Genomic DNA, 26,771 nt, shown 5'->3' with positions numbered 1-26,771 from the left:
ATAGGAGAGGTGATGGTGTTACAAGTAAGAAATGGTATACAAAGATGAAGTTTATGCGATTTAGACATCACTTGCTTCCAGTTTCTTTTCTGAATTAGCAGAAGAAACAGGGCCTAGATTATTTTCAGTCTGACCAGCCTTTTGAGCCATCCACTGGTCCAAAATCTCACGAGGAACTCTCTTTCTGGGGTTATGCTGAAAGACGACGTCCATTTCTTCCAATGTATAGCCCTTTGTTTCTGGATAGGAGATAAAGATGTGGAGACACATCAAGGTATTGAAGGCAGCAAACAAAAAGTAGAGGCCATACCGAATACGCTCCATGAGGAGAGGGACAATAAAGTTCAAGACCCAATTAAAAAGCCAATTGGAAGCCGTCGATAACGAGACGGCCCTGGCACGCACACGCATAGGATAGATTTCAGCGGGATAGACCCAACCGAGGGGCCCCCAGGTGGTAGCAAAGGTAGCAACGAAAAGATAGATGCAAGCGACCATGCCATTGATCTTTTCTTTGCCGACAATGTTCACCCTCCACTTGCCACTGATAGGGTCCACGGACCATGCCTGGGTGGCCAGGATACCGCCCACCGCCCACAGAAAGATGGACATCATCAGGGCACCGAAAATCAAGGTCGGACGACGACCCCACTTGTCGACAAAGAGAATGGCCGGCACGGTCATGACGACATTGATCACATACGAGATACCAGAGGAAAGCAGGATGGCCTGCTGATCGTCACCGACACCGGCCTGTTCAAAGAGCAAGACGACATAAAACATGATGATGTTCATGCCCGTGAGCTGCTGCCAGATCTGAAGACAGACACCCAAGCAGACACGATGAAAGAGGCCGGGCTTGAACAGATCGATCAGGGAGTGTGAGGCCACGTTTTCTTCAAAATCGATCGTGGCCTTCATCTCGTACATCTCCTGCTTGACCCGTGGATGGTTCACGTCTCCACTGCCGTGAATGTCTGCGAGGACCTGAGCTGCTTCCTCCAGACGGCCTTGGCTGGCTAACCAACGAGGTGAGAACGGAAAGAACCAGAGACCAGCGACCAGGATGATGGCAGGCACGGCCTGGACCGCCCAGGGAATACGGAAGGCAGCGGTATTTTGAATAAATTGACAGCCATATTGAATCCAAAATCTAAGGTCAACGTCAGTGGATGCCCCCCTTTTCTTTCTTTTTCAACTTACGCCAAAAAGATACCCCAGGTAATACTCCACTGTTGTACAGACACAAGACGTCCTCGGATCTCTTTGGGTGCAATTTCAGATTGATAGACAGGCACCACGGTCGATGTCACACCGACCGAGAGACCATTCAGGGCACGGCCGACACAAAGCATGGGCACCCCATTCGCTGCTGCCTGGAGAAGGGAACCGACGATGAACAGAGCAGAGGCACCGATCAAGGTGTACTTGCGACTGAAACGGTCGGCGGGGTATCCGGCAAAGAGAGCGCCTACAAAGCAGCCTGCAGAGAGCGCGCTGTTGATGCCACCTTGTAAGAGGGAATCAGGATCATGAAAATAATCTTTATACCTGCAGAAGTACATCAGTCTTTGCTCTCTTTCACCTTCTCACTTACTGTATCGTGCCAATCACACCCGAATTCGAACCAATGTCAAAGCCAAACATGATGCCTGCGATAGCTGCAAACCCGCCAATAAACTGTTTTACAGTGAGAAGCGTTATTTTAAAGAGACGAGTGAACCTACATAGACATTACTGGCTAATCTGTTGAAATAACCCATATGTTTAAAAAAGATGACTTTTGAAGTAGCTTATGAATAAAGAAATAAAAAGAAGCCAATTAAGAATGAGTTATGAAAAGGGCTTCTTTATATATTTGAATTTCTCCACTCATATGCGTTACGGGTACATTACTATCATGGTTGTTACATTACTTTATGCTTTGACATGTGATATCTGCTTAGTCTCTTGGGAGAGAAGATTACTTATTTGATTGGGATGATGCTGGTAAAAGGATGGATTGGTGGAAAGATTATTGGCTGATTCGAATCATCAAGCGTCTTGATATAAAAGGCAGTTCATTCTCTGTGGCACATTTGCAAAAAGAAGAAGCATCCGTTTGCAGATTACTTTTTCTTCTTTTTTTTTTGCTGTGAATACAGTAGAAACGAACATTCTATCTTTCACAGCATTCGTTCTATTCAAATTAAAAAGAGAGAGAGAGAGGAGAGCTGGATAAGATGAATAGAGTAAATGAGAAATTTTCAGAGAAAAAAATAGAATGATTTATTATCTAAGTGATAACTGGTTATTTCATCCTGTGGGGTTTACTCTAGTGCATGGACAGGTGTACAATGTGTCATTTAAGAGTTTAATTGATCTCTCTCACGTTCACCTACAGCTTTTTTGTCACTAAATGACGTACACGTTCGTTATTCCGCGCCTTTGGTTGTTTTTGTGAAAGGACGGGGATATCCTGTGATCCGACCCGATTCTTTTTTGTTCTTGTTTACAGTAAAAAACGAAACCTACATTTGTTGAGAACAACCTGTTGAATCGGTTGGTTGCCTAACGCATAATGAACCAATCCAATAGGTACGACAAGTGATTGCGTTGAGCCCTGCCAATCTATACGGAACTATTTCGATTCAATCATGAGAAAAAAAAACAGAAATATTCTCATTTTACTCTCTCAAAAAAAAAAGACTGTTTACGTAAACATCTTGATCCTGCCTTTAGTATTGTCTTGTACTTTTTAACTGCAAATAGCACACTCATGCAGAGATTAAAAGCTTATTAACAAATCAACCATTCAACACGTCATTCTAAAGTAAGCTCACTGCTACAAACGAGTATGGATCTGATGACACCAAATAAAGTCGCATTGATTTAGGAAAGCAAGGATAATTCTTTACTTGATTTCGTATCACGTTACCTTAGAAACCATTTACATCCTTGTTCTGAACACAGACCCTTTTTTCTTTACCTGTTAAACACTACATGGATATTTCTTATTTTTTAGATTAATTAAAGTCCTTGTCTATTTCATGCTACTATTCATCTAGATTCCATCTTGGTTTATAAGAAAAGATGGATTTTGAAACATTTTAGTTGCATCAGAAATAAGTACTGAAGCTACACAAGTCTATTTATTTTATGATTGTGAAACTAGAAAGAGGAAACACTGAATGGGATGCTCAAGGCTTCATTCGATAAAGCTTCATGTCAATCTCTCTTGATTTTCATTAAATGAGTAGTAAATCGTATGATGGAAAAGGGATTTTTTAAAGTGAAAGCAAATGAACCCATTGAATATTGTGGGTAAATAAATAGCTGGTGATTTCCTCTTGCAAACATGATGCTTCTCGGTTGAAAAAGGCTTTCATAGAGAGTCATATTGTATGGAATAAAAGAGTATTGATGACTAAAATCAGTAGCAAAGATCATAGGCAGTCCATTGCTTGGTTTCTCTTTTTCCAATCGTTTTATTGATGAAAACAGCATGATTTTTTCACACCCCTCTGATCTCAACCTTTTTTTTTTACTAGTTCCCCTTTTACACTGACCGCTATTTTTTTTTTTTTTTTTGTTAAAAGAAAGATGGGTTACTCAGAATGACCCTTTTTTTAAAGAAAGAAGAAGAAAAGGAACCAAACAATCTACTTTCAACTGTGCACACAATTCTTTTATGCGCATCAATTGACACATAAAATAAGGAACCAATGGATTTACTCATGACGTCAAAAGATGCTTGGTAAAATTACCCATTTTTTTCAAGAAAAATGGCTGCATGAATTTGGTTCGAAAGCATATATAAAGAAGCATAAGCAATGAAAAGTGTGTCTCTTTTTTTTCTTCAATTCAAAATGGATCCTGAAAACGTAACAAACGCTGAAATGGAAAATCAATTCCGTGAACGTAACAGCCACTTGAAAAACGATATGAATTCGATTGTAAATAGCGTAAGTGGATGAAAGGTTTCTTTTTGATTCATGTCTCATTCTGTTTAGGCTACTTCAAAAACACATGATATCTTACAACCTATTCAACAGGTTGAACCCATGAGTACAAGTTCTATTCATTCAGCTGCTAGCATAACCGGCACTACGAATCGTAGAAGGAGCAGCATGATGCATAGTGCCATGGAGGATATTCAGGCCATGCACTCTAGGGATCCTGATAGGTTTGGTACCATTGCTTCAAAGTATGATGATAGCTTTGGTAATGCACTGTGAAACGCTCCTTTTAAATCTTGTAAATAAAAACCAATCCTTCATTTTATTTGTAAATTTGAAAAAATATGAAAGATTCTTTATAAAATTCAAAATAGAAAAGTTTATTTAAATTAAATGTACATTACCTATAAACAGGATGAATGAATAAAAAGTTGATAAAATATAAAACAATTATATAAAAAAGTATGTTTTGTATCAGCAAGTTTATTAAAATCCTAGAAACCACAGAAAGATGATTCCCAACTATCCTCCAAACAATAAAGTCCTTTGGAATTAAAGAATCATCCCCACCCCCTGACGGTAGCGAAAAAAGATCTTCAAGACCTCAAAGAACTCAAGGAACTGCGTCACTTTATTCACTGGTGCCAAAAGGATGTGGGCCTCTGATCATAGAATGGATATAACTAATTTCTCATCTTTGTACTTTTTTTATAATTGCTTTTGTTCAATTATTACCTTTTTCATAAGCCACACAAAAAATGAGCGAGAAAAAAAGTCTAAACACTAAAAGAAAAATTAATAAAAGGATTCATAAAACAAATTGGTTATGAACATAATGATTCAGTAAGCGATAAGTTCTTATCTTCAATGATTTTCAGAAGCAGAACTGACGAAAAAACTTTGGATTTCATCCTTTCCATATTCATAACCAATTTAAAGACAACTTACCAAGTAAAAGAAGCAGCATCATAAGCAGCAAAGATGAATAGCTTTAAAGTTATACTAAAATAATTGTAAGATTAGTTTATGTACAAGACATGAAAGAAATAAAAAGAATCAGATGGTGGTGCATGTTAATATATCCAATCTTTCATTTATATTCAGAAATGTGGATGCAATTCGTCATCTTCTTCTTATCCTTTGTTATATAAACTTACCATCTAAAAAGAAAGCCAAATCATAAAAGCCACTTCAACTACAAGTATTTTCTTGAAAACTAGAATGAAATGTTAATAAACAGAAAAAAAAAATTTTAAAAAAGAAGGTCAAAAGAAGGCTCAGATACGAGGAATTCCATTTCGTTTCTTTCCACATGGCCCTATTCGGGGTATCATTCGATGTTTATCTTCTTTGCCATAACCTTCTTTTTCTCTTTATAAAATAGAAATACTTGCCTTGCTTTAAAGTGTTTAAAGAAAAAAAGAAAAGAAAAAAGAAACTTGTAGTTCATCTCTCTTTATAAGAAATGAAAAAACAGTAAAAAAATTTTCAGTCTAAACCGTCACTTTTTTTTTTTTTTTTTGACTCGGGTGCACTTTGAGCGCCTTCATCAGAGTCTCTTTACAAGCAATACTTGTGCCCTGAATAACAATCAAAGGTTTATAGAAATAGACTACCATTTTTATGTTAGAACACAGGTCAGGATGATTCGACGGATATCGAGCTTTGTTAAATTCTGCTCATCATTTTTTATTTGATAATTATGAGTGAATGAATTAGATTGGATCCATCCAAATTTATTTGTAAAGCAATCCAACTATAATAAAAAGATGTTGTCTTGTCAAGTTAAGAAATGATGCAGTGATACCTTATTGAGAAAAGAGGTTTAAAAAGAAGCCTTTCAAAAGAAATTGAGTTCCAATTTGCGATGTAAAGTGTCATGAAATAGACTTAATAACAATACTGTTTAAAAAAAAAAGACGAAATGTACATGTAAATCCAACAGATTGTTGAAGCACGCGTTCTGGATAGTGAAGCATTTACCCATGTTTGTTCTCACTTTTATCATCCTGTAGAATGGCTCAATAATAAAGATGATAACTACTACTTTCTTAGAGCTGAATTTTACTAGAATACTGTGTGGATAGAAAAGTGGAAGAAGTAGAGTTTATTTCCAAGTAATCACAAGAAAGAAGGATCGGTTTAAAATGTCAGTCTTCATATCTCTTGCTTGAATCGGCCAGCTCTTTATTAAAGTGGATGAAATAAATCCAAAATTTTGCATTTCCTTTTCAAATTATATACAAAAAGATCCCTCTGGTCAACTTTTCTTGGCTTTCAAATCTTGACCAGGCTAATGTACATTTATTGAATTAAAAGCTTTCTTGGGAAAAACAAAAGAACTTGAGATGAAAACAATGACCGCATTCTTTATTTTAATACATAAAAACAGAACCCCCTCTTTTTATTAAGAAAACAATTTCATTAAAGAAACAGTTTATTCATACACAAAGATACAATCAGCCCTTGTCCCCCCTTTTTTATCAACTCTTTGATCGATCACCTTTCTTTAGGCTTATGTATTTACTTTTCTTGGTTTATCCTACTGTTAATATCTAAAGACATCTGATGCCAATGTAATTTGATATTAGAAAAGGTAAATAGTTGCTATATCAATTTTAGTATGTATCACTCGATGGAGTATTTACTTGCCCTTAGTTTGTACCTATGATTTGAAGCAGAAAAGAAACTAAAGCATTAAGAACCAATGTATATGTTTGGCAGATGTAAGCAACGCCTTCTTGAGCCATATACTGTCGATAGATAATTGTTTAAAAATATCTTCAAAACAAGCAATCAACATACTTATAGCAACTCTTTTAATGGTTGCTTTATAAAAAGACAAACAAAAGATAACTGTGATTAAATCGTAAAGTAGATCAACATTCTTCTTTCTTATACCTTTAAATGGAGCAAATAACAAGTATTTCAAGCATATCCTCACAGGAAATGATAGGTAAATGGTCTTGCAATAGTCATCTCAAAGACTGTCACTGACTTGCTACTGGGCGGTTGGACAATCTTGATGTGTTTCTTTTTGCTTAGAAAGCTTTCATCTTTATTTTAAGCTTGACAAACGTACATGGATATTATGTGTTTTAAAGCCTAATTTCAAGGAATCAACAGAGGCATGAGACATATGTATTTTACGCGTAATCAGGCTTTCTATAGCAAAGTACCCTTCGAGCGTTACAAGCTTCAGTTTCAAAAGTCGGTGCAAACAAGTTGAGTGGCCATTTTAGCCTCTGCATCTTGGAGGTTGAATCAATGGATGATCTATTTTCAATGTTCCATCATGACCTTGTTCGCTTTGCGATGACTCTTTGTTTTAAGGCATCCTCTTGAAAATTAAATCAACCATCTGAGAGCCTGTCCCTCTTATTGCAGTCTTTTACTGATTGGACACTTTATGGTTTGTATTATTCACAGCCTGATCACTCCAAAGGATCTTGGATTGCTATGTGAAGCGTTCTATTTTTGCAGCGTAATGTCTAAAATCATTCAATATTTGTCTTAATGCGCACTGAAGTCAAGTTCTTAAGTTAAATAATAGAAAAAAAAAAGTCTTGTTATTGTACATTATAAAAATAATAAAAACCCATTGTGTTGGATTTATATTGTTATTTTTTATTATATAAAACATTAGCTCAACCAGTTTGGTAAAGAGTTTTTATAAAATAGTAATTTTTCATTTGATTTTTGGTTTATAAAAAAAAAACTTTTGGTTTATAAATTAATCCCATCATTGCCAATAAAAAGAGGCTCAGAATTGACGTTTTCCAACATTTAAAAGTAGGTTAAGTAGATGTCAAGTACTATACTAATAAAAGAAAATCATTTTAACGTCTGTTATTAAAGCGAGTACCATCGCCAGTAGAACTGGATCAGTGTTGATTGTTCTCCCACAAATGAATCATCGTACGCGTACTTCAACGCTCGCAGTAATAAAAGAAATGAAATAGATTTCCTTTTATAAGTTGTTTTATGTCATGGATTTTTATAAGAAGAAAAGTATAAAGGGAGTAAAGCAATAGAAGAGGGGGTGGATTGGTTTAATAAGAAAAAGTTTTTAGAAAAAAAAGTACAAGGAAAAGAAAAGAAAAAAAAAAGGGAAAAAGAGAGAGTATTTATACGCATTTTTGTTGTTAATCGTTTGACCTCATCCTCCTCTCTTCCTTTTTCAGCTAATTAACTATAGAAACAATAGAATAGATGTAGTCTCTACTCTCATAATAGCTTCATGTATTTATATTCTACGTGCTATATCCTTCATAGTAGCTTGTCGCTCTTTATATTTCGCTTTATCTCTTTCTCTTTTTTATTTTCGCATAAAAGCAAACCTTAACGAGACTATCTTTTTTTTTGAGGAACAAAAAAATAGATACGATTAAAAAATATTTTTATTTTAAATTTAAAATGACCCAATTGAGCACATAATCACTTCTGGGATTAAATTGCCCGGGTCAGATCAAAGAGAGGATAAGAGAGTGCTAAAAACCTTTTTGATAGTCAAAAAGGAAAAAGGAAAGGGAAGGGAAGAGGTAGAAAAGAACTCTAGATCTTGTCTAGGAGAGGGTTGTGGTGGCTGTAAGGGGGAGCGAGTTCAAAAGACTCCAAGAAATTGAGGTCTATGAGCCCAGATTGGAGAAAGTAGTTAATGACAGCGTTGTAAAGAGGAGCCTTGAGACGGCGGAAAGCAGAACCAAGTCGTTGGAGGAACACATGTCGAGCAAGTTTAGTTTTTCTTTCAATGGATTCATTGAGAAGCGTAGGATCACGAATGATGGTGGAGCTCAGAGGGTCAAAGTCGTCACGAATAGTGATTTTGTGTTTGTACAGCTGAAAGCGGAGCTCAGGTTCGAAACCGGTATGGATAAGGAAGCTGGCTACATTTCGATCTGAATATGGAATATCCAGAATGCGGCGTGTGTTAATGTGCAACTCACGAAGGTTAGCACGGAGTTGGTGGATGGGGAGGCGACGGTGAATGGGAACGTGAATAAACGTGAAGCTGGAAGGAGCAATAAGAGAGGAAAACTGCCGAGCAATAGCAGCTAAACTGTGTTTGGGTTTGGGTTTCGGAAGCTTAGATACCTTGGTTGTGGGAGGAGCAGCATCATTGCTGGGGGAGCGTGGACGTTTGGAGGAGGGGGGTAGATTCAGAAGGAAGACTGGAGTTTGCAGTTGGTGTGGGTTCAGAGGATACTTGCTTCCGCAAAGAAGTGTTTTCCTGTTGCAACTGGTGTATCTTGGCATTAGCGATTGCGAGTTCATTTTGTAATCGTTGAATGGTTTGAAGGTGGGTGGACATGATGAATTATTTCCTTAAAAGGAAAAAATTATCAAAAGTGTTGGGGAAGCGAAAAAAAAAAACTGTCTTTTGAATATGAATTTGCGTTGGGATTTGAAAAATTTTGCGTTGACCTTAAAAAATATCTGCGTCAAGGTAAAGATATTTTTGCGCTGTTTAGTAATAAATTTTGCGCCAAGAGATTAGAAAAAAAATATAAATAACCCGAAAGATTGCAAGTGATTCATTACTTTTTTTCAAATATTATAACAAACATGCAAAACTTTAGTGAAAAGCAATAAAATATGGGACGCTCTTTCAATGAGGCACTTTTTTAAAATGGTATAGCCAAGAAAATTTGGGAGATTTTATGAGTAGGTGGAGGTATAAATTACAGCTTCGTATAAATTTTTTTGAGTGAAGTGGACTTTGAAAAAACAAAACAAAAAGAAATGCTTATTGAATAGAATGAGGTAATAAACAAATTAAAGATGCTATGTGTGTAAGGCTGTTATATAATTTTTATTTGAATTATAGATTTAATAAATGAAATTTTAAATATAATTCCATCGGATATATAACTGAAGGCTTGGTTTGTACTGTAGAGGGTGTTGGAACAAACGATGTGTTGCTTTATTTCTTTTAGTACGCTTTTTCTGCTGTTCATTGAACTATAACTGGGTTAGTTAGGTGTTTTCATAGTATTAGAAAATATTCTACTGGTGTTGAGGCAAACACCAAAGTAAACAATGCCATATATAGAAATATATGATCCTCATTTCTGCTATTTATTTCATTTTCTATTTCATCCACGTCAAAATTGAGTTGAAATAACAAGTATACTTTCACCACAGGTTGTTCTATTCTTCTTGATCATTATTCAAAAGTTTCATAACCTTCTGTATAAAAAATAGCATTAGTATAAGTATAAATCTATTTTTTTAAGCATCAAACAAGAATGATATCAAGGCAAAATGTTCTCGATAGACAGTTTACTTGACAAGCAAGCAAACCAGCTCTTTTTTTCATTTAGCTGCGTCGAAACTAAGGATATCTTCCAAGCCTACGGAGAACGTTCACAGCTAACACTACTTCCATGCCTTACAAAGTCCTACAGCATGGGCTTAGATATCGCAAAGTTATATAACTCGTGCGTAGCTATGTCCTAGATATCATTCAAGTTTTACAATTTTTCTTCATAACGTTCTCGATAGACAGTTTACTTGACAAGCAAGCAAACCAGCTCTTTTTTTCATTTAGCTGCGTCGAAACTAAGGATATCTTCCAAGCCTACGGAGAACGTTCACAGCTAACACTACTTCCATGCCTTACAAAGTCCTACAGCATGGCCTTAGATATCGCAAAGTTATATAACTCGTGCGTAGCTATGTTTGTTTATGAAGAAAAAAGGGCTAACAAAAATAAACAGATGTAAAAATACCTATCTTTATCAATTGACAAATTATGGTTCCTATTATATTGGAATTCCAGGCAAAGGTGGACTTGGACTTTATTCATCGTGCATTTTAGTTTACTATAATTCAATAGAACTTGGTGATGTCTTTGTTTTCATCATTTCTTAAGAAAAAAAAGTAAAGAAAAATTTTGCTTTGAGAAAAAATTGTAAATCGAAGCTAAAAATAGTTCGTGATAATAATCGCCAATTTTGTTTTTTTCAGTGTCCTTTTGTTTCCTAGTAACAAATGAATATACCTGACGATTATAAAGATTACAAGCTCTCAGTTATTAATGAAGGCTCTCGCTATTTCTTTGCGACTAACAGTGCAAGTAACTGGGATTTTCAAACGTATTATGAAGAAACTCACTCTGACTTGAATAAGTCAAAGAAAATTAAAAAGATTGCATACGATTATGATCAAGATCTTCACTGGATTTCTAATTTGCAAGAAATTCCAGATGTCATTAAAGAGTATGTTAGTGATTTGTCAAAGCAAGCAAAGGTGAGATATTTGTTATTGTTTGAATAAAACATTGAACTAATTTTTTTTGCTGTTGTTAGCCAACAAACGCTCAATTGAAGGCTAACTTGGCGAAGAGAGCCACAAAAAAAAGAAAGGTTTTTAATAATGGAATGACATTTAATGGTCCAATTAAAGGTGGAATCTTTAACACCGGTGTTATGAATAATACGACATTTAATGGTGTAAGCAATAGCCAGGTTTATTTAACAATTTAATGACACTGATCAACGTTTAACAACTGTTTTTATTAAAAGGGTCACAAGAGAAGCTGTGAAGGAGATCAAGGATTCGGAGATGATTCAGAAGAATCAGATGAAAGAAAAATTAGCTTTGAAGGGCACGTAAGCTGCTTGCATAAAAAACACTGTTAACAGGAGTCTTAATAATTTTTTTATTTTAGGAACCTGGTGTCGGGATTCAATGGCTAAAGTTTATTAAAGAACACCATGCTGCATTCCACCCATATAGGTAAATTTTAGAGCATAGAATTAATGTATATAAACTAATGAAAATACTTTTTCTTTATATTAGCCCTGAGGCAAATAATATCATTCGATCAGGGAAGGGAATTTCCCCTAGACCCTATCTAGATCGAAACTTATATAACAAACATATGGACAATCATGAAATTGAGAAGTACCCACTTCCCTCGTTATTACGAGATCATCTCAATGCAGCTATTAACACTGTAACTATTTGCACTTTATAAATTACAATATAAATGCTTTATGAACTGATTTGATATTTGTTGATGTAGGATGATCTAGCTCAATTCAAGAAAGAAATCAGAAGGGTTTCATCCTTTATATTGACCTGTGAAAAGCTAAAGCAAGATGACATAGAATTATTGGAATTCCTTGAAGAGTTTCTTGTTCAAGTGTAAATTAAATATTCCTTTTGATTCCATGTACACAAATTGACCGTGTATTTTTTTATAGATATAAAGGATATGAAGCCCCATTTGACCATGATGCCAACGAAGGTGCCTTTAATCAAGCATTTGTTTGGCCATATTTGGATTTAATAGGAAAAAATGTCAAAATTCATAATTGCAAAGGCTACTTTGTACAAGGACAACCATGCTTGGAAAGTATGAGCCGTCAATTAAAGGCAACAGGAATTATTGTGGATGAAAAATCCCAGTATAAAACAGATGGCTTGATAAAGCTTTTTGGATTGAAGAACCTAGAGCTACTTTTACTTGAGACTTCTGGACATTTTTCTAATACGGATAAAGTCAAAATTAAGCTTGATAATCATAAAGGGATGTTCGGTATCCTCGCGATGCTTAAATGCATTGCTGATTATTACTCTTTTGCTTCGGTTGAATCATTCAGCCAGATAAAGGTTTTCTTTCTTCAAGCAGCAGGTAATATATTATCTTATCAGGTATTGTGATGAATTCTAATATTGTTTATATGTGGATAGAAACCAAATTACACTTGTGGAGTGTGCGATACCAAGATGGGTTGTTTGACTTTTGGAGGGAATCTTGCATTAAAATTTTACCTGACTTTGAAGATAGAATGGTATACCTCCAACAACTTGTCCAATTCTGCTGGAATACAAAGGTAATAAACACAGTTCAATACGGTAGACAAAATAAGTAATCTTGTAAGTAGTGTTTGCTTGAGAAAGCAGTAGAAAACATCAACGTCCTTAAACAAGAACACCAAGCAAATAGCTCCGAGTATATTTTCCACCCAGAAAAGTATACCCCCCTCAGTGATGTGATAAATCCTGTGATAATCAAGTTGACCAAAGAAGAAGATAGTGCTGGCTTGGGAAACCTTGGTCCCATGTTTTCCCCTTCCCATGATTAAAACCTCTCGCTGTTTATCGCTATGGCTTTTTTTTTTAATTGACTTTAATTTATAATGTAAAAGTTTAACTGTATCTGGATATCTGTTTTTTTATCAATTCATTTGTTTTATAACCACCAATTTTATATATCGACTAAGCCCAGTAGCGTGTTGGTTCAATTTTTGAATGTTTTTCAATACAAGTGATAAAAAAAGAATTGGTTTTTCTACCTGCATTGTGATTCTGGTTTAAGCATGAAGATTTTTTTCTCTCTCTTTTTTTCGTCAGCTTTTATATGGCCAGTCGCCATTACAAAACAGAGCAGTTAATACAAGGCATGTTTATGAAAATCAACTCTTATTTATCAAAGTATACTGATTTCGAATAACATTCTAAAAAATTATATTTTTGATGAAAGTAAAGGAGAGAAGCGAAAGAAGAGAAAATATTCAAAGGAATATTGAAAGCAAAGAGAAGAAAGAAGTGAAATACTTACTTTTTGCAAGTTAAACAAAGATATGCTGAACTTGAAAGTTACAAGAGATTAGCTCAAGTTGAATGAAAAGAAGATCAATCAAGAAATACATGATCAAGTAACAAGTGTATATGGCCGCATAAAGTCACAATTTTCAAGATTAAAGATTGCAAGCAATTGAATACAAACAAGGCTCTATCAGCTTTTACAATAAGCGTTCTGGTGGTTTCATTGCGACACTAGCAAATACAGACGATGCAGCTAAGCTTTGGTGGATGCAAAAGAAACCAACCTCGAAGTGAAGCCAATGAAACATGATCTTTACACCCATTATAATATAAAATGTCTAGCTTTATTGATTTAATGTATCCAAAAATAACACCTTTTCCAGGAAAGGCAACCTTACTGCTGTGTGAATGATGAAAAAGAAAAAAACATTTTTTAAATGCTCACACCAATTTTTTTTTCAAAGTCCACTTCACTCAAAAAAATTTATACGAAGCTGTAATTTATACCTCCACCTACTCATAAAATCTCCCAAATTTTCTTGGCTATACCATTTTAAAAAAGTGCCTCATTGAAAGAGCGTCCCATATTTTATTGCTTTTCACTAAAGTTTTGCATGTTTGTTATAATATTTGAAAAAAAGTAATGAATCACTTGCAATCTTTCGGGTTATTTATATTTTTTTTCTAATCTCTTGGCGCAAAATTTATTACTAAACAGCGCAAAAATATCTTTACCTTGACGCAGATATTTTTTAAGGTCAACGCAAAATTTTTCAAATCCCAACGCAAATTCATATTCAAAAAACAGTAAACAATAAGCAAAAAGAACGAATGAAAGTAATCTAACGCGCGTGTGTAGGACAAGAGATTTAATTTTTTTTTGTGTGAAAAAAAAAATGTTTTGCATATGAAAATCCAACTTAGTCCTGTCAATCCAATTTTTTTCAACGAGGTATCATTCTTGGTTGAACAGTACAATATTTTGTTTGGCAGTAAAAAAAAAAAAAAAAAAAAAAACTGAAACAAAGTGTTGTCGATCAACAGCTTCACTTGAAACGTTATCGATATGAGTAACTGTAATATTTTTTTATTTTTCAACATGAAGCCTTTTATTTCTCAACAATTGATTAATAAACATTTCAACCAAATAGTTATCAGAAAGTAGCTATGAACATCATGAAATCACAAACATTTTGAATATGGTACGTGTACAAAACTGGAGTTTGTGCAACTACCACTTTACGTACCATCAGGATGCCCACTGCCGACTATCAAGTTAATAAGTCGATATAAAGCTAACTCTATCATCCCAGGGAAGGAGTACTGAGAATTCCAAGACAAATAACAGAAATGGACTGAACGACAGCTGAAAAGGGTGGTGGATAAGGATCCTTTAGCTAGTTATGGTCAGCTGTGATTGTAATCAAGTGGAATAGAGATGGCTGTTCTTGAGTCAATGGTCGTTTATTATTTCAAATGTCTTGGATTTGGTTCGTGTTCTGCAGCTCATAAGATGGCTCTTAGCGAAATAAACAGGGGAAGAATATCAACATGATGAGCAACAAGGAAGGTATCAGGATGATTAAAAAAGGTTAGAGAGTGATATGAAGAATACCATGTTGCGTCAGTGACAAAGTGAGGAAAGGAAAGCATAGTGATTTGGGGTTGCTTTTGAAAGGGATGTTTTGGGCTATTAGTCCTTATACCCATTAAAAGTGGTGAGTGACTGCAATTGCATTGTCTCTTCATCTTTCATATGAATGTCAGAGAGGCTATTGTCATTCTCACCGATTATGGGTCGTTGGCCATCTTTTTAAGCAAATGGTGTATATAGTAATTTAATATCGTTGATGTGTAGTAGCAGTTTTGAGTTGCAATGAAAACAAAGAAGACTTGAGCTCAGTGATAAACTAAGCCTTTACGATGATGCTATACAAATCTATGAATGCTTCCTTTTAAAATGCATATGTAAAGAGGTTTTGTATTGTTTGCAATGCATAGATGTATCTTTGTTTTACAACAAAACATCATATACCATTGTACGTGATAAATGCTCGTTACAATCAACTTTCCGCAAAAGGCGACAAACTGAGTACAAGAACTCCAAAATGTTTTTTTTTCTTTGCAACAGGAAATTTCTAAATACTGTAATTGAATGCGTGCTTTTTTATTTACAAAGTGTTTTCATCCGTGATGGCTGCTTTATCATTAAATAATTCATAATCCTTATTATGAAAGGCATATCTCTTTTTAGCTTTGCATACTTTACAAGTAGTTACAAGTGTTGTCACAGGTGAAGCTATGGTAAACTGTTAAAAAATGTATAGATTGCATTATTGACATACATTGAATGCGGTGAGTGGATGTGATTGAGGGTAACAGTGTTGTATCACATCGTTTACAAATCATTCTTTTCAGATGAGGATCTCTAAACAGCTCATTAATACTTTCTCTGTTACGACTTTAGCCATTTACAATCTAATAACAAGTTTTGCTGATATATTCTTTAATGTGTTGTTCAAATATCGACTTGTTCCAAGTAAAGTGCCACTTGGATCTTGCCATTCTTTTGTTTCTGTACTGTCCTTTTTTTCTTTACTTTCATATTGAATAGTTGACATCAAGACAGCTGCTTGATGTAGAAAGTTTATTCTTTCAAATGCTTGAACATTTTTTGGATTCACTCCTATTTTCTTTTGCTTTCCCATTAAAGAAAAAAAAAAAAAAAAAAAAAAAAAAAAAAAAAGATAAAGTCACAACAGCTCTTTTATTATTAAAAGGAAAAGGAAAATTAGTTTGAGAACAACCGGACCCTCAACTGCTGTATTCTCTCAGCTATTTGGTGTGCCTGTTGGAGATTTGCAATGGACAGCTTTTATCAATAAAAAAAAAAGACTGATCATCAGTGCTATGTTGCAGTTTGTCACTTAAAAGGGGCAGACTTGATCTTGACCAGCATGTTCAATCGCTTACATTCTGTTTCTTTTGGGTCACACTGTTCTCAGAGGTGTAGCTCCTAAAGCACCCTTGACAAAAATTTCATTTCTTGCATATGAATTTAAATATTACAGTTACAAATCTCTTTTATCTTTATTCTGGCAACCTCGTGTTTTTTTTTGCCCTGATTTTTTTTCTCTTGGAAATAATATTTTCTCAATCAACCAATATGTTTTTTTTTTTCTCGTTTGAAAAAAAGTTCAAATTCTCATTTTATTAGAAAATCTTATCTATTTGAAAAAGACTCTTATTATAATTCTAAGGTAAAACAACATATTTCTGGAGATGATCTGGGATGGCACTGGATAAGTTTTTAGATTCTAACCATGTGCGACCTATAAGATAATATTAACCATCAATTGCATTCAGTGAAATAATAATAAAAAAAACTTACTGAAAAGACGAGATTGATATCTATAAGCACCATCACATAAAAGTGTGACAACCTTCTTATTCTTTCCCAATTGCTTTGCCATTTCAACAGCAGCCACCACGTTCAATGCAGAGGAGGCACCTACGTAAATACCTTCTTCATCCAACAAACGATACACCATAGCAATGGTATCTTCATCCTTGATATGTAATGCGCCATCAATCAAGTCCACATCAGGTGCTAAATTATCTGTAATACGACCTTGTCCGATACCTTCTGTAATAGAAGATCCAGCACGGTCCATCAACTTGCGATCGCTCGTAAAGTAACTGAACAAGACGGATCCAGGAGGGTCAGCCAAAAAGACCTTGACGCCTGGCTTGGTGTCCTTCAAGTAACGAGCGGTACCTGCCAAGGAACCACCTGTTCCTGTCGCACACACAAAGCCGTCTACCTCACCATTCGTTTGTGCGTAAATCTCGGGACCTGTGGTCTCAATGTGAGCACGACGATTCGCTGTGTTGTCAAACTGGTTGGTCCACACGGCGTTTTCTAATCTTTCGGCATGGCGTTTGGCTTGGTGGTTGTAGTTTTCTGGATTGTCAAAGGCCACGGCAGGAACAGGGTATACTTCAGCACCCAACATGCGTAATAAATCAATCTTTTCTTGAGACTATCTTGTTCTTTAGAAAAAAGAAAAAAAGGGGAAATTGAATCAATGTACCTGAGTGTTGGGCATGTAAATCACACATTTATATCCCTTTGCACGACAGACATGAGCTAATCCAATACCAGTATTGCCAGCCGTTCCTTCGACTACTGTGCCTCCAGGTTGAATCAATCCTTTTTCTTCAGCATCTTTAACAACAAATAACGCAGCACGATCTTTGACTGAACCACCAGGATTCATGAATTCTGCCTTGGCTAAAATTTCAGAACCTGTTTCTTCACTCAATCTGTTTAAACGAATCTATCCAAGACGTATCAGTTTATGTCTCGATCCTATCAATGTACTCACCAGTGGTGTATTTCCAATGGCACCAATAAATCCATTTGTAATCTAAGTACACTTATCAGATGATGAAAACAGCTATATCCTATCTGACTTACACCAGGGCGAGATCCGGGATGCACTGTACTGAATGCACGACGGGTGAGTAAAGAAAGAGGCTTGATCATTTTTTTTACTAGAATGATTACTAAGAAAAAGGGTAAAAGAGACAAGTGTGTGAATATATAGGTGCAAGGTGTGATCGGAGTTTGACAGATGACGCGATTTATTCTGACAAGAATTGGTTCATCAGAAAAATATGATTTGTTTCTGGATATACTTTTATCATAAACTTCTTTGGCTACTCTTTTGAGCCTTATCGTCAACTTTTCTTTAATGAAACATTAAATTTGTCTTGATGACGAGAAAGATAGTAAATGAATGATGTTCAAGGTAGGAAAAAGAGATCTATGCGCTTGAAGAATTTCATTATTTCCAAACATGGTAATACCGGACAGTCAATATCTTATCCCGGACAACTGTTTCACAAGACCTTCTAAAAAAGGCAAAATAATTCAAGGTGAATGTATGGGAGAGCAAAAGTAAACGTCGTTCTGTAAATCCAACTTCCCTCTCTCTCAATCCATAACTCTACGCAATGCCTAAAGGTAAATATCTATAATAGAATCAACAAGAGTGAGAAAGAAGAAAGAAAGAGAAAAGAAAGTGAGAAATGGATGTATAGAAAAGAAATATTATATCCCATGTGTCAACATATCAAAAGCATCCATCCATCCATCCTATAATACAGTATACAACACACGATTTAACACATCAATATATATGTACACAGTTTAACACTCATAAGAATGAAAAGGATAAATAGATGGAAACAGGAAAGAAGGAAAGCAATAACTGAGAAACATGTATGAATTCAACATTTAAATTGGAAAAACAACATCCTTTGTTCACTTTCTTTTCCATTCTTTTTTTTTTTTTACTACTTGTTGATAATGAGACAAAGACGACATTAACACCTTTTGTTAAACAGTTAGTGTTTCCGGCACAAAGTACCGTATGACCCTTGGTCTCCCTGTTGGTGCTGTCATGAACTGCGCTGATAACTCTGGTGCCAAGAACTTGTACGTTATTGCTGTCCGTAACATCAAGGGTCGTTTGAACAGATTACCTGCTGCTGGTTGTGGTGACATGGTTGTTGCTACCGTCAAGAAGGGTAAGCCCGAATTAAGAAAGAAGGTCTTGGCCGCCGTTGTTGTCCGTCAACGCAAGGCCTGGCGCCGTAGAGACGGTGTTTTCCTCTACTTTGAAGATAACGCTGGTGTCATTGTTAACCCCAAGGGTGAAATGAAGGGTTCTGCCATCACTGGTCCCGTTGCCAAGGAATGTGCTGATTTGTGGCCCCGTATTGCTTCTGCCTCTGGTACTGTTGTTTAAATGAAATAATAAACCGTGTTTTTTCATGCGACAAAAACATAAAAAAGATACAACATTCGTTCTTCTCATTTTTTTTTATTCTTTTTTTCTTCTACGCTTTAAAACAAAATTGCAAACTATCTCTTTAAATAAGGTCGGTCACTACAAAATAGGTTTAATTTATATTTTCAGAATTGTATATGCAGTCAATGCTTACCGTTCATTGGCATTTCATCAATTTGTGTACTGTAATATTGTTCAATATCACGTAAAATCTTCAAATCGTCATTCTTTACAAAGTTAATAGCAACACCCTTACGACCAAATCGACCTGATCGACCAATACGATGAATGTAGTTTTCACGGTTGAAAGGTAAATCATAGTTGATAACTAGAGATACTTGCTGTACATCAATACCACGCGCCCACACATCAGTTGTGATCAATACACGACTAAATCATGGTGAGTACATGGATAATATAAGATATTTCTTCTCTTTATACCTTGCTCCTTGACGGAATTCTTGCATAATAGCATCACGTTCCTTTTGTGGCATTTCACCGTGCATAGCAGAAACTGTGAAATTTGCTTCTCTCATCTTTTCAGTCAACCAATCCACCTATCATCATAATACATGTCAAAATTGTATTCTATCTTCCACTTTACAATCTTATTACCTTCTTTTTCTGGTTACAAAAGATGACAGCTTGAGTGATTGTCAAGGTATCATAAAGATCACATAAAGTATCAAATTTCCATTCTTCCTGTTCAACAGCCACAAAGAACTGTTTAATACCTTCCAATGTCAATTCATCACGCTTCACAAGGATTCTGATAGGATCCGTCATGAAGTTATTTGTCATTTCCAACACATCATTGGGAAGTGTAGCCGAAAGCAAGACTACTTGTGTACCAGGAGGTAAATAACGATAGATGTCATAAATTTGATCTTTGAATCCCATATTCAACAATTCATCAGCTTCATCCAAAATCAACATCTTCATGTTACGAGTACGCAACACACGACGACGAATCATGTCATACACACGTCCAGGTGTACCAGACACGATGTGAACACCACCTTCCAACTTGCGAATATCTTCACCAACACTAGTACCTCCAATACAGGCGTGACATTGAACATTCATGTAGTCACCCAAAGCTAAGACGACGCTTTGGATTTGAGTGGCTAATTCACGTGTGGGAGATAAGATCAAGGCTTGTGTTTCACGAATGGTGGTATCGATGGTTTGTAAAGCTGAAATAGAAAAAGTGGCAGTTTTACCAGTACCAGACTGGGCTTGAGCAATGACATCACGACCCTTAATGATGGGTACAATGGCTATTTTGTATTAATTGCTGCTGTATTGAGTGCTATTGCTTGGCTTACCTCTTTGTTGAATAGCTGAAGGTTTTTCAAAGTTGTAGGCATAAATACCACGAAGTAAATCTTCTTTTAATCCAATAGAATCAAAAGTAGGAACAACTTGAACCTAAATTAAATGAGTCAGATTATTTTTGAGAAACAAAATATTAGTTTTGTACAGTTTCTGATGTTTCAAAAGCAAGTTTGTCGTCTGTTGAGTGATCAAATGACATTTTTTTTTCTGTAAAAAAAAAAGAATACGAAAAGAAAAAAAGAAAAAAATATAAACAAAATAGAGTCGGACTCTATTGACGTGGAAAAACAGTCCGGCTTTCGTATTCGTCCCCAAAAGGAAATCCTCCCCTGCAAACGGCTGACAGAAACAGTAAAGTTTAGATAGAATATGAATACAAAAAAAAAAAAAAAAAAAGAGAGAGAGCAAACCAGAAACATTTAAAAATTCTATATTTGTCTACTTTCTAAACTGAAAACATTGAATTTTATAGTTTTCGGAATTAATCTTATTGATCTTTATTCTTATTGTTCCACATTTGAGACAAACAAATAAATGTCAACTACGCAATAAATGAACATGTAAATCACACCAGACATATTTTTTAAAACCGAAAAAAAAAAAAAAATTGATCTTGTATCTTTCTATTGGATGTTCCTTTCACTTCACTTACCAATGAAAGATCGTGCGAATAACAAGTGGAGATTAAAAACAGCAAAGTGACTAGCTCCATCAAATATAGAGTCATCCTGATCATTTCTTTTCCTCTTCTCTCTTATCTTTACTTTTCTTTTTTTTGCCATGTCTATTGATATCCCACAAATCGTTATTGGTGTTCTTGGTAAGTTTGGCTTGTTATGTTTTTGAAAAATTCTAATTATTTCTTTAGCTTTACAAGGTGCATTTTTGGAGCACATTCACATTTTGAAAAAACTCCCTCAAGTAAAGGAAGTCATTCCTGTGCGTACCGAAGAACAATTGAACCAAGTGGATGCACTCATCATCCCCGGTGGTGAATCCACTGCGATGGCTCTTATTGCCGAACGCTGCAACATGCTCGAACCTCTTCGTGCTTTTGTCCAAAAGAAACCCACTTGGGGTACTTGCGCGGGCATGATCATGCTCGCCAAAGAAGCTCATGGTGCTAAAAAGGGAGGTCAGCAACTCTTTAATGCTCTGGATGTCTCTGTAAACCGTAACCAGTTTGGTTCTCAAAAGGAAAGTTTCAGAACCATGTTGCACTTGCCCGAGTTGCTTGGTGATGAACCCTTTGATGCTGTCTTTATTCGTGCACCTGTCATTTCAGAAATCAAGTCACCCAAAGTGAAGATCGTAGGTCGTTTGGAACAAAAGGTGGGTCAAACGGAAGCCGAAACCGCAGTTGCTGTGCTTCAAGAACATTTATTTGCCACTGCTTTTCATCCTGAATTGACAAGTGACAGTCGTCTTCATCAATTCTTTGTTGATTTAGCACTCAAATACAAGCAATAAGAATACCCTCCATTTTAAGAGAAAAAAAAATAGACCTTTTATTATAATGATAAATAATATGTATGTATTTTCCAAGCAATACAATAAAATATCAAGACGGTAATTTTTCATTATCGTCTTTAGAAGCATCAGAATAACTTTGACTGGATGCAGATGTAATTGCATTGACAGACTTGGGAAAGGCTTTTGCATAAGAGTAAACAATGCCGGCAATGAAACCTATTGGAAGGGATATGTGTTAGAGAAAAAAAGAAAAATTGGTAGCTGCTAGGTATGTGATTACCAATAAAGATAGCAGATATATTGCCAAAGGTTGCCTGATCCCCAAAAAATACAATACCGGAAATTGCAATAGGCAATTTATTAAGGGAGCCAACCATTGAATAAGTAGTGGACGACGTCGTACGGACACACCAAGCAGAAGCATAAGACATGCCAAATGCAGATATACCTGAAAAGATCATCGCGCAAATAATAGCTTGACGTTGTTCAGGAGGACTGTGTGGGGGTACGTGTAAGTAGCAAGGACATGGTCTTTTTTTTTGTATACATACAAGTTAATAGCTAAATTCTTTGTGGACCAATCTTCTAATAGCAAACTAGGTGCAAGTAACAAAGGAATCGATAGCAAGTTATTGTAATAGACTGTATCAAAGTCCTTAAAGTTCGTTAGCTTGATACGTTTACGCATATAAAGTACAAAAGCTGCAGAGGAAAGACAATTGAAAATCATCCAAAAATAACCAATCATAATCCTGGTCTCTGCTATCGAGACATTCATAACTGAACCAAGAGCATCAAACACATCGTTCCAGCCTGCAATCATTGAAGACAGTGTCTACCAAGTCATGCTGTGAGTTTTATGCAGTAGATATTTAAGCTAATTTCATTTACCATGAGTAAAAAGGAAATCATCATAAGAGAAGTAACATTTCCACCAAACCAAAGCACTTCACCATAAGCAATCATGATAATTGTCAAGTTTTTAAAGATGGTATACACTGGAATAGGCAAGTACTGGAGCGCCTTTGAACCAGTATAGATCATAGCGACTAAAAAGATGACGATGGGATACCATTTCTTTGCTTCCTCATTACTATATTCACGATATTTGATCAAGTTTAAAAACTTGAAGAGTTGAAGGAATAGGACGGTAACAATGCTCTAATTTTATTTAGTCATCATTCACCCCCTTCTTTTCCATTTCATTGTTCATTCTTACTTGTACAGTCAATAGAAAAAAGACCATATTGAAATCGCCACTCACCACATATTTATTGGTTACTGTCATCACGATACTTGCGATACAGTAAAATAGAATAGGTAAACTCGCTTTGACGACCGGAGGTAATGTGGCTACCTTACTGGATGCGACTACTGAGCTTTGATGTTTGGGTAATTCTAATAAAGCACCCGTATTGACAGTCAATGTGACCCCTTTTGCTTCAGTCTTGAATCCCATACGAATATGTAAAGAAAAAGAAAGGGAAAAAAGGGATTGGAATGCTTTTATATGTAAACTTTTTTTTTTCATCCGCAAAACATTTTCTCTTTATTGTTGTCTTTATTTCTAGGGCTCTTGTTTATACAAACATACCAGAGAAGAAAAAAAAAGAAATCCAATGATTACCATATTTGGAAATGGATGTTCATGAAACTGGAAAAAAAATTGGTTCAATAATCTCCCAGGTTTTCGTTATTACTAACGGTTTTCCCACTCATCATCAAACCTGTAAATACATATAAATGGGGTTAAGAATTTATTTTTTCCGTAAAAGAGCAAAAAACTTCTTTTTTAGACATCTTTTTTTTTTATTTCTAATTTGCTATGGTTATCTACAAGTCCACTTTTCCTTCTATCTCTCTTCCCAACACTGACATTTATTCCTTTATTACCGAACCCAATGAATACAATCAAACAAAAGATTTAAAGAAACCACTGTACACCGATGGAGAGACAGGCGAAAGCCTCACTTGGCACCAAATCAAAGAGACATCGGATCTTTTGGCTACAGGATGGAAAGAAAATGTGGGGTTAACACGAGGTGACACAGTGGCTGTTTTCGCTCCAAACCAACTTGACCATACCATTCTTTATTTCTCTTTACTCGCTGCTGACTGTACTATTTCTCCGGGGTAAGTAAGAGTATGTCAGTGATGCAATTGGACTAAATAATGATATATTAGCAATCCAGCCTATACAGAAGCTGAATTCGAACATCAGATTAAAAACTGCAAAGCAACCACACTCGTCACTGTCCCTGCTCTGCTGCCCATCCTCTTGAAGATCTGGGATAGATTAGGACACCCTCGTAGCCGTGTCTTTTTGTTTGGTCATCAAAACTTAGAAGGCTGCCGTTCGTTTTACAGCATCCAGGGCACTAAGCCCATCTCCAGAACCGTCCAAGAGAACAGAGCTGACGACGTGGCCTTTATTTGCTATTCGAGCGGAACGACAGGTCTTGCGAAAGGCGTCATGCTGACCCACAAGAACTTTATTGCACAAACACTGCTTTACATGTCTGTTGAGCAATTGACAGAGCGAGAGGTGAAAAATGAATGCATCTTGGGATTTTTACCCTTTTATCACATCTATGGATTAAACACACTGATCCTCATGGCTTATTATAAAATCTTGCCGGTTGTGGTCATGTCTCGTTATGATATAGAGCTCATGTGTCGTCTGATTGAAAAATACAAGATCACTACCGCTGCCATCGTACCACCTGTCGCTGTTCATCTCGCCAAGTCGCCTGTGGTCAGCAAATACGATCTGAGTTCATTGTGCCGTGTGGGGTGTGGTGCTGCTCCACTTAGTAAGGAACACGTTGATTCCCTGAATAAACGCATCAATGCAGAAGTAAAACAAGGGTAAGTCATCAATTTAAGAAAAAGCGTTGATATGAACTTACCTTTGTCCAGTTATGGAATGACAGAAACAACTTCGGGTGTCATCCTTCAAACTTCGAAACACATTGCTCCAGGTAATAAAGTGGTTTGTTTTGTTTCTTTTGGCGTTGTGTTGACATTTAAATAATGAATATAGGATCTATCGGTGCCTTGGTTTCAAACACAGAATGTAAAATTGTGGATGAAAACGGAAAAGGTAAGAGGAAAACACACATTTTGTTATCAAACTTCATCTAATCTCATCTATCTTACTAGAGCTAGGAAATGATCAAGAAGGTGAGCTCCTCTTCCGTGGCCCTACTATCATGAAAGGATATCTTGATAACCCCAAGGCCGATGCAGAAACATTCACACTTGATGGTTGGATGCGTACAGGTGACGTTGGTAAATTCGACTCCAAAACAGGTCAATTCTATATTGTGGATCGCATCAAGGAACTTATCAAATACAAGGGATACCAAGTCGCTCCCGCGGAATTAGAAGCTATCTTGATGGGCATGGATATCGTTGCTGACTGCTGTGTGGTAGGTGTCTATGATGAAAGTCAAGCCACTGAAATTCCTCGTGCCTATATTGTGGCTCAAGCTGGCGTTGAACGAAACAGCACGACGGCCAAGAAGGTTGAGGATTACGTGTCCAAGAATGTGACAAATCATAAAAGACTTCGAGGTGGTGTCAGATTTGTGGATGCGATTCCAAAGAGCCCTAGTGGTAAGATCTTGAGAAGACAAGTGAGAGATTGGGTCAAGGCTGAACAGAAGCAAGAAGTGCGTGCTCGTTTGTAATTGTACAGTGCGGCTGGTAAATTTTGCCCGTTCTGAAAAAATAAATGGCGCTACCTGAAAACCATTTGGCTGTTTGCTAACAAATGACTGCTGCTTTTAAAATTTTACTTTGTCTTTTTGGACCAAGTCAAATTTGCATTACTGAGAGATTATTGTCGACTATGATGTAAAAGCTTTATTTCTTTCCTTTCGCTCTAAAAATTGAATAACATGACAAAAAGTACATTTTTTATGAAGACAGACACGATAATGTCTACAATAAGGATGGAGAGAGAGTCTTCGATCCGATGGAAGGTGTGTTAATCGAAATCAGTAATCCAAACGTAGTACTTGAAGCCATAATTAGCCAAAAGTCCTACTTGAGTCCCAAACCAGCAGAGAAAGAAATTACTGCAAAAGATTCAACAAAAAAGGCTATAGAAGTGGTTAAAAAAATCAGCGTCTACAAAGACTACAACGACCAAATCAGAAAGATCTTTATTGAACAAATGATCGAGGGTCCTACGGAAAGAGGAAAAGTGATTTTGCATGCAAAGGATCTTGGAATTAATCCTCTTACTGCTACGTGCTGGTGGAAACACTATCAATAAACAGGGAAGGTAGCTTACAAAAAGCTACAAAAAAATCCCGACAGACCCAACTCACTGACTCTTGAGCATGAGCAGCACATTCAACAAATAGTAGAAAAAAACTGAAACTTTATGCTGATGACATTATTGATTCTTTGAAACCGCAGTTTGAGGACTTGAGGATTTCAAAGTCTCAAATGAACCACCGCTTGAGAAACTACATGCTAATTTCAATAAAGAAGCCAGCCTTCGTCTCTATGGCAAGAAACTCTGACAATAATTTGCAAACGAGATAGGAGTAGTTCATGAAGTGGAAAGGCTCGGATTTGGGTTACAATAAGAACT

General features: G+C 36.1%; 12 protein-coding genes across 12 annotated transcripts; 5 read left to right on the top strand and 7 right to left on the bottom strand.

Moving 5' to 3' along the window:
- Positions 1 to 60: 60 nt before the first annotated feature.
- Positions 61 to 1,647, bottom strand: RO3G_05727 (uncharacterized protein; the record flags this gene model as incomplete). Its single annotated transcript, XM_067660317.1, has 3 exons — positions 61 to 1,153; positions 1,204 to 1,551; positions 1,598 to 1,647. 3 exons carry the CDS (start codon positions 1,645 to 1,647, stop codon positions 61 to 63), a joined length of 1,491 nt encoding a protein of 496 aa, XP_067516418.1.
- Positions 1,648 to 3,848: 2,201 nt separating this feature from the next.
- Positions 3,849 to 4,217, top strand: RO3G_05726 (uncharacterized protein; the record flags this gene model as incomplete). The annotated part of the gene is made up of 2 exons (XM_067660316.1): positions 3,849 to 3,944; positions 4,035 to 4,217. 2 exons carry the CDS (start codon positions 3,849 to 3,851, stop codon positions 4,215 to 4,217), a joined length of 279 nt encoding a protein of 92 aa, XP_067516417.1.
- Positions 4,218 to 7,084: 2,867 nt separating this feature from the next.
- RO3G_05725 (uncharacterized protein) lies at positions 7,085 to 7,540 on the bottom strand (the record flags this gene model as incomplete). Its single annotated transcript, XM_067660315.1, has 3 exons — positions 7,085 to 7,214; positions 7,334 to 7,395; positions 7,517 to 7,540. The coding sequence occupies 3 exons, from the start codon at positions 7,538 to 7,540 to the stop codon at positions 7,085 to 7,087; spliced, it is 216 nt and encodes a 71-aa protein (XP_067516416.1).
- Positions 7,541 to 8,492: 952 nt separating this feature from the next.
- Positions 8,493 to 9,212, bottom strand: RO3G_05724 (uncharacterized protein; the record flags this gene model as incomplete). Its single annotated transcript, XM_067660314.1, has 1 exon — positions 8,493 to 9,212. The coding sequence occupies one exon, from the start codon at positions 9,210 to 9,212 to the stop codon at positions 8,493 to 8,495; it is 720 nt and encodes a 239-aa protein (XP_067516415.1).
- A 1,719-nt stretch (positions 9,213 to 10,931) lies between these two features.
- On the top strand, positions 10,932 to 13,033 carry RO3G_05723 (uncharacterized protein; the record flags this gene model as incomplete). The annotated part of the gene is made up of 9 exons (XM_067660313.1): positions 10,932 to 11,189; positions 11,249 to 11,392; positions 11,465 to 11,551; positions 11,611 to 11,678; positions 11,742 to 11,898; positions 11,968 to 12,089; positions 12,149 to 12,579; positions 12,639 to 12,781; positions 12,833 to 13,033. The coding sequence occupies 9 exons, from the start codon at positions 10,932 to 10,934 to the stop codon at positions 13,031 to 13,033; spliced, it is 1,611 nt and encodes a 536-aa protein (XP_067516414.1).
- A 1,969-nt stretch (positions 13,034 to 15,002) lies between these two features.
- RO3G_05722 (uncharacterized protein) lies at positions 15,003 to 15,905 on the bottom strand (the record flags this gene model as incomplete). Its single annotated transcript, XM_067660312.1, has 3 exons — positions 15,003 to 15,186; positions 15,672 to 15,795; positions 15,842 to 15,905. The coding sequence occupies 3 exons, from the start codon at positions 15,903 to 15,905 to the stop codon at positions 15,003 to 15,005; spliced, it is 372 nt and encodes a 123-aa protein (XP_067516413.1).
- Positions 15,906 to 16,751: 846 nt separating this feature from the next.
- RO3G_05721 (cysteine synthase) lies at positions 16,752 to 18,045 on the bottom strand (the record flags this gene model as incomplete). Its single annotated transcript, XM_067660311.1, has 5 exons — positions 16,752 to 16,828; positions 16,888 to 17,539; positions 17,591 to 17,836; positions 17,885 to 17,926; positions 17,977 to 18,045. The coding sequence occupies 5 exons, from the start codon at positions 18,043 to 18,045 to the stop codon at positions 16,752 to 16,754; spliced, it is 1,086 nt and encodes a 361-aa protein (XP_067516412.1).
- Positions 18,046 to 18,515: 470 nt separating this feature from the next.
- Positions 18,516 to 19,312, top strand: RO3G_05720 (60S ribosomal protein L23; the record flags this gene model as incomplete). The annotated part of the gene is made up of 2 exons (XM_067660310.1): positions 18,516 to 18,525; positions 18,909 to 19,312. 2 exons carry the CDS (start codon positions 18,516 to 18,518, stop codon positions 19,310 to 19,312), a joined length of 414 nt encoding a protein of 137 aa, XP_067516411.1.
- Positions 19,313 to 19,436: 124 nt separating this feature from the next.
- RO3G_05719 (ATP-dependent RNA helicase FAL1) lies at positions 19,437 to 20,891 on the bottom strand (the record flags this gene model as incomplete). The annotated part of the gene is made up of 6 exons (XM_067660309.1): positions 19,437 to 19,453; positions 19,509 to 19,744; positions 19,796 to 19,911; positions 19,970 to 20,634; positions 20,683 to 20,785; positions 20,838 to 20,891. The coding sequence occupies 6 exons, from the start codon at positions 20,889 to 20,891 to the stop codon at positions 19,437 to 19,439; spliced, it is 1,191 nt and encodes a 396-aa protein (XP_067516410.1).
- Positions 20,892 to 21,472: 581 nt separating this feature from the next.
- Positions 21,473 to 22,162, top strand: RO3G_05718 (uncharacterized protein; the record flags this gene model as incomplete). The annotated part of the gene is made up of 2 exons (XM_067660308.1): positions 21,473 to 21,512; positions 21,561 to 22,162. The coding sequence occupies 2 exons, from the start codon at positions 21,473 to 21,475 to the stop codon at positions 22,160 to 22,162; spliced, it is 642 nt and encodes a 213-aa protein (XP_067516409.1).
- A 91-nt stretch (positions 22,163 to 22,253) lies between these two features.
- On the bottom strand, positions 22,254 to 23,411 carry RO3G_05717 (uncharacterized protein; the record flags this gene model as incomplete). Its single annotated transcript, XM_067660307.1, has 5 exons — positions 22,254 to 22,381; positions 22,446 to 22,660; positions 22,717 to 23,000; positions 23,057 to 23,326; positions 23,385 to 23,411. 5 exons carry the CDS (start codon positions 23,409 to 23,411, stop codon positions 22,254 to 22,256), a joined length of 924 nt encoding a protein of 307 aa, XP_067516408.1.
- A 579-nt stretch (positions 23,412 to 23,990) lies between these two features.
- Positions 23,991 to 25,857, top strand: RO3G_05716 (uncharacterized protein; the record flags this gene model as incomplete). Its single annotated transcript, XM_067660306.1, has 5 exons — positions 23,991 to 24,298; positions 24,350 to 25,033; positions 25,085 to 25,146; positions 25,209 to 25,268; positions 25,328 to 25,857. 5 exons carry the CDS (start codon positions 23,991 to 23,993, stop codon positions 25,855 to 25,857), a joined length of 1,644 nt encoding a protein of 547 aa, XP_067516407.1.
- Between the last annotated feature and the right edge of the window lie 914 nt (positions 25,858 to 26,771).

The sequence above is a fragment of the Rhizopus delemar genome, genomic scaffold, assembly GCF_000149305.1.
Source record: "Rhizopus delemar RA 99-880 supercont3.4 genomic scaffold, whole genome shotgun sequence".
In the NCBI taxonomy this organism is placed as follows: domain Eukaryota; kingdom Fungi; phylum Mucoromycota; class Mucoromycetes; order Mucorales; family Rhizopodaceae; genus Rhizopus; species Rhizopus delemar.
This window is presented reverse-complemented; position numbering and strand designations above follow the sequence as displayed.